Source organism: Mytilus edulis, chromosome 3 (assembly GCF_963676685.1).
Source record: "Mytilus edulis chromosome 3, xbMytEdul2.2, whole genome shotgun sequence".
NCBI classification, from domain to species: Eukaryota; Metazoa; Mollusca; class Bivalvia; order Mytilida; family Mytilidae; genus Mytilus; species Mytilus edulis.
In genome coordinates, this window is record NC_092346.1 from 4,181,456 (window position 1) to 4,194,237 (window position 12,782).

The window sequence follows — 12,782 nt, forward strand, 5'->3', positions numbered from 1 at the left end:
ACATGATAACAAATTATATGTACAAATAAAATAGTCAACCACACTTGACTGGCGACATGTAAATAAGCCTTCTTTATCACCGTCAACCCTACCGTTTAAAATAAACAGATTGTTATTTCTACACATTTCTAAAAGTAGATTGCCATAGATGTTTTTTGTCTTGTCGCAACTATTTCTAAAACGTGACATATGAAACTTGTGTAAATTGTTTGAAAAATCAATATTAAAATTATCTGATGTGTCATGATTGGTATTTGTTATTTCATAGAAGTCTAAATTGGCAGCAGTTCTGCTGTTAAAATCACCAGTAAGCAAAATAGACTCATGGTTTGCTGAAAATTTTAGAAATTATTGTTCAAGTATATTTATTGAATCTGGTACCTTATAGGTAGAATTTTCGGGTGGTATGTACACTGTACCAATCATAACATCTTGTTCTGTTTTTAAATAATTGGCTGAAATTTTAACCCAAAATACTAAATTACTATCTGTTTCTATTGTTTGCACATAATTTTCTAATTCATTTTTATATCCAAATGCAATACCACCTGATTTGACTTTTGATTTAGTTTTTCTATTTTTCAATTTAAAAGTATAACCTGGTATATCAACATTATCAAAATCATCAGTTTTTGTTTCTGTCAAGCAGATAAAGTCATAACATTTAATGAGTTCTATAAATTCGGGATATTGCATTCTGGTCATTATCCCACAACAATTTAGCGACAATATTTTTAAGTCTAATGAACTGTTGACATTTTTACAGATATTTTTGTCATAACTTGTTTTTCTGTTATTTGCACATCCTTGTTTCTTCAACATATTAAAATCTCCATTGGAATCCTAGCTGTCTGGGTTAGGAGTCGAAGATATGCGTCGACGTCGTTTCCGGTTTTGATGGTGGTCCGGTGTGCGCATTTGAGATGCAAGACTGTCAGTAGGTTCTATGTCCGAAATTTGGTCGTTATACATTTCACCATCCACGTACAAAATGTCTCTAACTAGCTTAACTGTGTGTCCTTCTATGCGTTTCTGTTTCATGACTGGGTATAGGCTTTTGCGTGCTTGTTCAATTATTTCAGGGAACTGTTGATTAACCCCAAACGGTTTTCCTTTAAGCCTGTATGTATTTGAGAGCGATCGTGCCAAATCTTTGTAATATAAGAATCTGGCCACAATCGGTCTAGGGCGTCCGCGTCTGCCTGGTTTGGCACCATATCCAAATCTGTGAACATTGCCGAATTCTATTCTGTGTGTTATATGTAGGAACTGTTGTATAAATGTTCTAATAACTTCTTCAGTGTTTTCTCCTTCGGTTTCCGTCAAACCAGTAAAAACCAAGTTATTCTTCATTGATCTGCATTGAAGGTCAATAACGGTGCTTTGTAGAATTTCATTTTCTTGTTTTGCGTTTTTGACGACTGCTTTAATTTCATTTCTCAGCTCCAAAGTGTTATCTGCAAGGTCATTTGCTACTTTACTAATGGATGATTTAGCCGATTTTACATCTTTTACGTTGTTTTCGTGATTTACCTTGAAATCGTCCATGAAGTCGCTAATTCCCTGTAAGTTATTATTAGCATCAGTTTGGATTTTTTTCATATTTTTAACTTCTTTATTTAGTTCAGTGTGATCATGTTTTATCTGGGACATTTTTCCATTGTGCTATCACATCTACTTTTTAAATTTTTAATTTGCCCTTCAGCTTCTGCAACTTTGGAGTTTATTTCAGTGAATTTTGTTACTAAATTTGTCAAAGTTCTGTTCATTTGATTAACTTGTGACATTCCCTTTTCGATAGTTGTAAGTCTTTCATTTATACCTAGCATTAATTGATAGACATTATCTAAAGTTACGCTTTGTTCTGGTTGCCCGTATAGAACATCTCTGCTGGTATTTAACATTTGGGAGGTATTGACATTTTCTTCGTCCATTTTTATCCACTTAAATATATGATTTCCATGATAAAAAAAAAACACAAATAGAACCGGTAATGATAGTGTAGATACAGTGGAGATCATTGTTGAAGGCCGTACTATGACATGTAGTTGTTTATTTCTATGTAATTTTTGTTTCTTGTGGAGAGTGGCCTGTATAAGCAACCGTTTTTTGTTTTGTTTTATATAGCTATGCTGAGAAATCATTTTAAGATCTAATGTATGATATTTTAATGTGATAGGACCTGAGGATCTAAACTTTTAAGATCTAATGCATGATATTTTAATGTGATAGGACCTGAGGATCTAAACTTTTAAGATCTAATGTATGATATTTTAATGTGATAGGACCTGAGGATCTAAACTTTTAAGATCTAATGTATGATATTTTAATGTGATAGGGCCTGAGGATCTAAACATACCAGCACCAGTACCAATATCAACAATAGACAGAGGAAGTGAGTATATTATGTAAAGTTGAATAACAGGTTTTATTCTTTACTTAATTTAAAAAAAAAACGAACAAAAATCACCAAAAAAAAAAAATACAAAAAAAATATTCAATCAAACATTATATTAAAAAAAAAAGGATGAGGCGGCAGTATGTTCTGCATTTTTCTACGCATTTCCACTTGGTAAAGCTTCACAATTGAACAGTTGGTAATTCCTGTTTTAGTCCTGATACAGAGCTTTGAATCAGTTTATATTTCCGAAATTAAAATTTTTACAATTAATAGTTTCCACATTGTATGATTTTTAAAAGTCATCATGTCTTTGTTTTTCGGGAAAGGAGGGAATCGCAGACTAAGGCAGTTGCCTCTCCTTTCTTTTCCGTTGAAGAGTATATTAATGTTGTTGTCACTGCTGTTTTACATTTCTGCTCACTTTTCTTAACTACGACAATTTGGGGGACTGCAGTTCACGTTCTTTCGAGGCCTCCTGGTGAATTAAACAAAGATGTCTATATATGTTTATTTCGAGTCCAACCATAAGAGTAAATTAATCAAATACATTAATATGAAACAAAAGAATTTTTATTCTTAAATGAAATTGAATTTACAATTATCAAAATACTTGATCAGTTACTTAATATAGTTTATTATTATATTATTGGTAACTTAAATAAAGAAAGATTTCTTTATAAAGATTGTTACATTAAACATTGCTATTAAGGTTACGCTTAATTTTCCATTTAACAAAAAATATAAGTTTACGAACCTGGGCCGGTAACAAGAAAAGGAGTAGGTCCGGTAAGGACCGATTTTGGCCTCAAATTTTATGTTCATTTGACGAAAGATCTTTACCACTTTTTTAAACACTTAAGTGTCTATTTCATCTGAATCAGTTAGTTTATGTTAAAGATTTTTACTGATTTAGTCATAAAACACGTACTGATTCAAGCTGAAATTTGAAAAATCTACCAAATATGCCGAAAAATGTCACTTTTCAGATGGTTTTTTGTCAAAAATGAAAGTGGCCGCATCCGTGTTCATCCTCAACCTTTATATATGTTATGTAATATCATATAATACAACTTACATTTCAATATTAAGGATGAACACAAATGCGGCCACTTTCGTTTTACACGAAAACCGTCTAAAATTTAACTAAAATGCTAGATTTATGAAGATTTCAGTAATTTAGCATGACTTCATGGTGCTAGTTCCCGATATATATGTGCATTGTATTGTCAAAATCAGCCCAAATTTATGTAGTAGAAGCATTCTACTGTCCAATGAATGACTAAAAGTTTACATTTTAACAATTTTGTAAAACTGCTATATTTTGGGCCAAAAAGGGGTCTTACTGGACCTACTCCTTTATTAAGAAAGGTCGTAAGTATTGAATTAAGGGGAAGATAAGATAATTCTAAGATCACTCAAAGAGTGTTAATCAAAGATCCCTCAGGTTGATCGTAGATCACTCTTATCTCTCCCTTAAGTTGCATCGTAATAGTTTTAAAGTTACGAGTTCTTAAAAATTTTCTGGTGTCTCCGTTTTTGGTTCCTCGCAAAGAAATTAGAATCACCTTAAATGAATCATAGAAACGTTTAAATGAACGATTAAATGCACATAACAATCAACTACCCATTTAACCTAAGGCAAACAATTCTGACCGCAGACCACCATTATTCTTCCGGCCCTTTTTTGAAAAAAGTAAAATTGAATTAAAAAGGTTCATGAAATTATTTTGACTGCTTATAGAACATTATTATTCTAATAAAAATATGCTTGTCTCATGACAATCCATCAGTGCTTTTTTTTCTTTTGAGGGCCCTACTATTCACGAGGCAAATGGTAGCATTTGAATCGAGTATAAATGATGAGTCTCAAATGACGTAGGCTTATTTTTCTATCCTACCGTTCATTTCGGTCAAATCACTACTAGAATGGTTTACTTTTATAATTTGTAATTTGGATGGAGAGTTGTCTCATTGGCACTCATACCACATCTTCTTATATTTTTTCACTTTAAACAATATTTTAGTCACATTTTAAAAGCCTTCTTACAAAAAATAAAATCACAAAAATACTCAACTCCGAGGAAAATTCAAAACGGAAATTAAGTCCTTAACCAAATGGCAAAATCAAATGATTAAACACATCAAACAAATGGACGACACTTGTCATATTCCTGACTTGTTACAGGCATTTTCAAAGTGTAAAAAAAATGATGGATTGAACCTGGTTTAAAGAATTAAACCTCTCACTTGTATGACAGTCTTTTCAAATTCCATTATATAAAAAACGATGCGTGAACAAAAAAGACACAATAGGCAAAAATGTAAAAAAAAAACAACAGGTATACAACAACAACACTCAATTCACTCAAAACTGAAGATGATTTTAGATGATCCGGATCATGCTCCACGTGTGGCGATCGTGTTACTCATTATATTACAAAGCCGTTAACTAATTGGTCAACCAACCCATGATGGCTTCCGTAAAATTTAAGAAGTGATGATTTAAACTTCACCATTTGGAACTCCTGGTTTAAAATTGAAAAAGGTCACAAATTTCTCCTTGCTTTATATTTAACACTTCTCTCAACAAGCCAAAATTGTAATGATCTACAAAAAAGAGAATCTACCATCCTCAACATACATGGTCAAGAAAACACTGAAATATTATTTCCTATTCAGATGAATTGATAATTAGAATAAAAAAGTTCTAAGATTCACTTATTAACTTTTTTAAGCAACTTGTTCTAATATTAACAAGTGAATGTACAGCTAAGTGTAGTCGAGACCACTCTTACAAAAAATGTCAAGTGAAGCTATTGCGAATTGTTCTTGGTACACCCTAAGTTGCTAAGTTTGTTTTAAGAACACTTAATAACTGATCAAAATTTAAGAATGATTTTGTGTTACCGGAATTAGTAAGAATGCTTTAAGGTAGACGTAAAAATCGTTCTTAAATCATGCACTTTTTCAAAACATTAAGCCTTAGGGCTGTCAATCATTCTAAGATAGGTCTGAGGTAGGTTCTTGTTACATTCTTAAATCTTAAGACGCCCTTTAGACATTCGTTAGACATACGAATGCTTCTTGTTACCGGCCCCTGGTGAATAAAACAAAGATGTCTATAGATATGTGTATTTCGAGTCCAACCATAAGAGTAAATTAATGTTTGATTCCTTAGGGTTTCCTTTTTTAAACTCTAAGAACACGTGCTGGTTGGACTTGTTTTATTCACAAATGAAAATGATTTTTAGAATACTTATTTTTTATAAGTCAGAACTGTTTCTATTGCATAATTTGGGGTTACTATTTAACAATATTTGGGTCAAATGATACATGTAGCTTAGAGACTTGGATCACTGTTGAAATTTTTTTTTAATAAAAAAAAAAACCTTTTCAGAAGACATCAGGATAAAGTATAGTTTTAGCATAAATGATACTTTTAGATCGTTGTTTTCTTTACGCAATGTGGTATTCAATATTTCTGTAGAATATTAGCAATTGTTCTAGTTTTTTCAAATTGTTTTTTCTTGGTGTGATCCTCAATTACGACTAACGACGTAACCAAGACATCTAAATGGTGAAGTTGAAATCTTTCCTTCGTAAATTTTTACGGATGCTGTCATTGGTTGATGTTTATGGAATATTCGTTTCACAAATGACAACGGATGATCGAATTGTTGTAACAACAACCCGTCCCCTTTTCCTAGAATGTGACCTACATGCACCGAATAAGGTCTGGGTTTGAAGAAAATTAACTATAATGAGCAGCGCAACAGATGCCACTTGTGGAGCATGATCAGATTACAGTTGACTCTTCTGTTTTTGAAGGGGTTGATGTTGTAGTGTTTTGTGTATGAATGTTCGTTTTCCTTTCTTTTTAGCAAAGCTTTATTGTCCGTTTAATTCCTATTTTATTTATGAGTTGTTCTTTGATTGTCCGTTTGGTATGGGTCGCCTCTCTTTGAAACGACATAAAACTATGATGTCATTTATACAACAACGGATATTCTGTTTCTTTCTGTTCATCGTAATGCATAATTATTTTAAACAATTGAAGTTTTGGGATACATAAATTCAAGCCACCAATGTATCCTTATTTTTTTCCTGTCGTACGGCGCCTACATGTATATGATACATTGTTGTGTTGGTTTTTTTAGCGCAACACGGTTAAATTATGACGATGTGATTTGCTTAACACTGTAACGTGGTGACCCCTATAAAGGGAATCGTCAAGCTATAAAATCTTCAACCTTAAATGGTTCCTGTTGTACAGCTCCTTTAAGAAAGGGTGATGCATAATATCGTAATTTTACCATGTTTAATCTTTATTTGTTGTTTTTCTTTCTGGTCGCCTGAGTTTCGGATAAAACATAACGTCATGCACTTGAACCACATGTTTCATTTGGATAATAATGTCTTCGCTCAAAAAGCAAAACAAGAGTGTCATTTTTGAATAAATGACTGAGCCGTACAAAACTTTATTTCAGGATGCAAAGAAGGCTGGTATATCTGGTTTGGGGGAGGAGCCTGTTACTACATTTCTGCCTTCAATGATACGAAAACCAACAGTGAGGCTACTGTAAGTTGATTTATGAAATTATTTGGATAAATTGATCGTTAGAATCTAAAAAAAGAAAAGAAGATGTGGACTCTGTGTGGTATGATTGACAACGAGATAACTCTCCACAAGAGACTCAATGACGTTGAAAGTTATCACTACTATGTGACTGTAGGGTCGTTGAGAGGCTTGATTAATGTAAATTAATTTTTAATCATATTCATTTTATGCAAATTTTGGAAAAGCATGCGGTTATGCCAAGTAAGTCTTAACATATTACAATGTAAGTCTTATTGACGCGAGTTAAGCATCTATTGTTCACCGTCGGCTTTAACAATTAACAAAACCCCTGGCTCTTACATGACAACACGTAAACCATCTGACTCATCAAGGGCTGTCAAGGTCGTTAAAAACTTTCATCATCGTCACCACTACATGCTTAAACACCCTTAATTAATATTCAAGTCAGATATTTTATTTGGTATGAAAAAAAAGAAATATATTTTTATACGACCGCAAATTTTGAAAAAATTTTCGTCGTATATTGCTATCACGTTGGCGTCGTCGTCGTCGTCGTCGTCGTCGTCCGAATACTTTTAGTTTTCGCACTCTAACTTTAGTAAAATAGATTAGAAATCTATGAAATTTTTACACAAGGTTTATGACCATAAAAGGAAGGCTGGTATTGATTTTGGGAGTTTTGGTCCCAACATTTTAGGAATTAGGGGCCAAAAAGGGCCCAAATAAGCATTTTCTTGGTTTTCGCACTATAACTTTAGTTTAAGTTAATAGAAATCTATGAAATTTTGACACAAGGTTTATGACCACAAAAGAAAGGTTGGGATTGATTTTGGGAGTTTTGGTTTCAACAGTTTAGGAATTAGGGGCCAAAAAAGGGCCCAAATAAGCATTATTCTTGGTTTTCGCACAATAACTTTAGTTAAAGTAAATAGAAATCAATGAAATTTAAACACAATGTTTATGACCACAAAAGGAAGGTTGGTATTGATTTTTGGGAGTTTCGGTCCCAACAGTTTAGGAATTAGGGGCCAAAAAGGGACCCAAATAAGCATTTTTCTTGGTTTTCACACCATAGCGTTAATATAAGTAAATATAATTATATGAAATTTAAACACAAGGTTTATGACTATAAAAGGAAGGTTGGTATTGATTTTGGGAGTTTTGGTCCCAACAGTTAAGGAAAAAGGGGCCCAAAGGGTCCAAAATTAAACTTTGTTTGATTTCATCAAAATTGAATAATTGGGGTTCTTTAATATGCCAAATCTAACTGTGTATGTAGATTCTTAATTTTTGGTCCCGTTTTCAAATTGGTCTACATTAAGGTCCAAAGGGTCCAAAATTAAACTTAGTTTGATTTTAACAAAAATTGAAACCTTGGGGTTCTTTGATATGCTGAATCTAAAAATGTACTTAGATTTTTGATTATTGGCCCAGTTTTCAAGTTGGCCCAAATCGAGGTCCAAAATTAAACATTGTTTGATTTCATCAAAAATTGAATAATTGGGGTTCTTTGATATGCCAAATCTAACTGTGTATGTAGATTCTTAATTTTTGGTCCAGTTTTAAAATTGGTCTAAATTAAAGTGCAAAGGGTCCAAAATTAAACTAAGTTTGATTTTAACAAAAATTAAATTCTTGGGCCTCTTTCATATGCTGAATCTAAACATGTACTTAGATTTTTGATTATGGGCCCAATTTTCAAGTTGGTCCAAATCAGGATCTAAAATTATTATATTAAGTATTGTGCAATAGCAAGTCTTTTCAATTGCACAGTATTGTGCAATGGCAAGAAATATCTAATTTCACAATATTGTGAAATAGCAATTTTTTTTTAATTAAGAGTTATCTTTCTTTGTCCAGTATAGTAAGCAAGAAATATCTGCAAGAATTTTTTTTAATTGGAGTTATCTTTCTTTGTCCAGAATCAACTTAAATCTTTGTTATATACAATATACAATGTATATTCACTTTTTACTACCAACTGATAAATTTAAATAATCTTTACCATTCAGTGATAACAAGCAGTTTTTTTACATCTTAATATTTTATGATGTATTTAAATGAGTAGTAATTGTTGCAAACTCCATTAGAATATTTTAATTGAAATTAGTTTTGGAATAAGGGAAAGGGGGATGTGAATAAAAAATTGGGTTCAATTTTTCTCATTTGAAATTTCATAAATAAAAAGAAAATTTCTTCAAACATTTTTTGGAGAGGATTAATATTCAACAGCATAGTGAATTGCTCTAAGAGAAAACAAAAAATTTAAGTTCATTTGAATACATTCATTCTGTGTCAGAAACCTATGCTGTGTCAACTATTTAATCACAATCCAAATTTAGAGCGGAATCCAGCTTGTTCTCATTTGAAATTTCTTAAATAAAAAGAAAATTTCTTCAAACATTTTTTTGAGAGGATTAATATTCAACAGCATAGTGAATTGCTCTAAGAGAAAACAAAAATTTTAAGTTCATTAGAACACATTCATTCTGTGTCAGAAACCTATGCTGTGTCAACTACTTAATCACAATCAAATTTAGAGCTGAATCCAGCTTGAATGTTGTGTCCATACTTGCCCCAACTGTTCAGGGTTCAACCTCTGCGGTCGTATAAAGCTACGCCCTGCGGAGCATCTGGTTTGTTATTGCAAGCGCTGTTTGTTTCCAGTATTGTCAATTTGACAACAATAAGCAATTCGTTCATAATAACAATTGATACAGATAATAATGTTACATGTACAGTATTTTTGACATTTTTTTTTATATTTTGTTGTTGTTTTAAGGTTAATGTACCCTTCTGTAGCCATTTTTGTACGAACATTTCAAACTTCAATTGTATCAAAGCTACAGACTGATATAATATTAAAAAATAGAGATAGGCCATTTTGTACATATTCCAAGGGGAAACTTGATGCAAAGCATTATTTTTTACTGTTTCATTGTATTTAATAGAAAAAGAGGGTTTGTGGCAAATAAATCAAGATTTTTATAGAAAAGGGGGGATGCTATGGATTTTGTTTTGGAAAAAAAGTTTCCAGTTTTTGGCAGTGAAAAAAATGTGTTTGTTTCTCCCTCAGCTGCCACTATATATAATGCTAACAATGATTTCGAATTGTCAATAAAATTTGTCCTGAAAAAAATCTATAGGCAACGCCCCCCTGCCCGCCCAAGAAAAATGAAATAAATAGTTGCTGCCTAATTCATTTGAAAATGTCTTTCCAAATCGACCTGACGTACACAGAAATAATCGCCACTGGTCTTTACTCAAACAACGATTCACGCATTAATGCATAACTAAAACTGTTAAGTAAATGATATGTTTGTCTAGTATCTCAGATCCGTTTATTTAAATAACACTTATTATAAAAATTATAAAAAAAAAGTTACCCTATTCCTTCACCAAATAGTCCTTGGAGAAGAAATACCATTTGAAACAAACAGAAAAGATAAAAATGTAGTGATCCCTAATATCTCAATCCTTTTTTCCGGCTGTAAGCACGCTGCTGCAGTTATCGTTTTCTAATGCGTAATCGACACTTCTCTAGTATATTCAAACTACTGCAAATTATAAAAATGGCTTTCATAAAGTAACAACCACTAAACTTTAAAAAAGGGGGAGGGTTATTTTTTTTATCCGAGTCAGATTTTTTTCGCACGTACGTTTTTATTCCGGTTTTTTTCGAAGCTGGTGATCAAATATTTTTGTTTTCAATATTTAACACTATAATGTATGGGGGAACTCTTGATTCAGAATATTTTTTTTTTATCAAATTGGAGATCGGAATATTTCCATCTCCGTTTTGAAGTCAAAGTTGCCTTAATTCCAGAAAAAATTGTCCGAAAACTTCAAATTCAGTTCTACGTAATGAACATTTAAAAGACATATAGTTTAAAAGTGTGAACACATCTTATGTACAGGTAATTAAACAAGGTGTATATATGTGAACAAATTTAATGTGAAACCAGTGTCCATTGCATTAAACTAATTGTAAACATGTTTACTGTACACAGCGTTTGGTGTGAACACGGCCCTAGATTGTCAGTTTTCCTATCGAAGGTCAGTGGTTTTCTCCTGGTACTTCGGCTTTCTCCACCAATAAAAACTGACCACCACGAAATAGCTTAAATGCGGTGCTTAAAAGTGGCGTTGACACATCAAAAATTAAAATCAGATTAATATCTTGAGTCAAATGATCAAATTGTTTGAGCCAAATATGAACTTATTTACGCTGTATTTTTCCCTCACAGGAAGCATGTAAAAACTTAGGAGGAGAATTGTTTTATGCTACAACAATGGGTATGTGGGAACTTGGTGTAGCGGGAAGTTTCGCAAAAAAAAGCAAGGTACGTATTAGGGGAAAAAGGCGGAACACCCCATATTTTCAAGGTGATAAAACGTGCCGAGGCCATAATAAATAATAGGTTTGTTTGCCCAAACGCTACCTACCCAGAAAAAAACTGCCTACTCAAATTCTTTCTTTGTCCAGATTTGAAGAAGTTTTTTTTAATCAAATAGGCATGAAGACTCATAAACATCTGATACTTCAATTTCTTTAAAAAAAAAAATTTTTTAAAATGCCTACCTACCTACCCACTGTCTCAACCTTTGGGTAGGGTTTGGGCAAACCAACATATTTTTAAGTGTGGCCCGATCGAATAGATCACATGTTACAGCTTAATATTGGCGATTTGTTATTATTGAATGTATAATTAAATTATCTTCACAATATTTTATTACAGCTGAGCCTTTAAATGAAACATTTCGTTTTTACGTTCATTTTTTTGTACAATTACAGATAAGGACTCATTATTTCTGGACAAGTGGACACAAGGTCAATGGCAAATGGAATTGGGGTAATAACCATGGACCAGTTTTAAACAAGATGCTGCAATATAGTAGTCAACCAGCAGGCACTCCTGAGCAAGGGGAGTGTTTAGCGAAATATTTATATCGAGATAATATTTCTATCGAAAAAAATTGTAATCTTAAATACAACTATGTCTGTAAGATAAAATTACCAAGAAGGAAAGGTAAATATGGGTAATACTTTGCTCATAAGACTGCAAAGCACATATGGGTAATTCTTAATATTAGAATACGCCATATGGGGTGTAATATTTTGCTATAAAATGTGCCTATGTGGTTATTATATGCTATTAGAATAGAATGTACTTTTTAATTGAAAGTGTGTTCTTTTATCATACTCTTAAAACAGATACAAATATTCGGGAAAAAAGTTACATTGATTTTAAATGATTTATAAGTTTAATATGAAACCTTTTATTAATAAAATGATAGTTAAAGGCATATCTGATATTATGACAAACTTTAAGATGCCAAAGAAAAGAGGGGTGAATGATACCCGAGGTATATGCAAACTCATAGATTTAAAATAAACTGACAACACTATGGCAAAAAAAAATTAAAAAATAGACAACTGCACACGTGACATAATGCATAGTTAACTATAAACTAAGCATCACAAACCCTACCTAAAACAGAGAATGATCTCAGATCCTGTTCCACATGTGGCACCTTTCATGTTGTGGTATCATCATTGTAAATGGTTCTGCGAAAGACGGTTTATGCATTTTGGTATTCAACGTCGGTATAATTGCAGAATTATACTGAAATAAATTCCGATTTTGGCATCAAATTTCAATTTCATCTGACAAAAGATTTTGACCACTTTTTAAACGCTTAAGTGTCTATTTCATTTGCATCAATTAGTTTATAAATGTGAAATATTTGAACTGAATAAGTCATTAAAAACGATCCGATTCAAGCTCAAATATGAAAAAT

General features: G+C 32.2%; 1 protein-coding gene across 1 annotated transcript in view; it reads left to right on the forward strand.

The window, feature by feature from the left end:
• The window catches only part of LOC139515635 (uncharacterized), a 32,560-nt gene extending 20,273 nt beyond the window's left edge, over positions 1-12,287 (forward strand). The window contains exons 4-7 of the mRNA XM_071305260.1: positions 2,339-2,395; positions 6,889-6,980; positions 11,228-11,323; positions 11,776-12,287. Of these exons, the coding sequence (XP_071161361.1) occupies positions 2,339-2,395; positions 6,889-6,980; positions 11,228-11,323; positions 11,776-12,024 (494 nt within the window). The 3' untranslated portion in view covers positions 12,025-12,287. The remainder of the gene's footprint in view (positions 1-2,338; positions 2,396-6,888; positions 6,981-11,227; positions 11,324-11,775) is intronic.
• Positions 12,288-12,782: the final 495 nt, after the last annotated feature.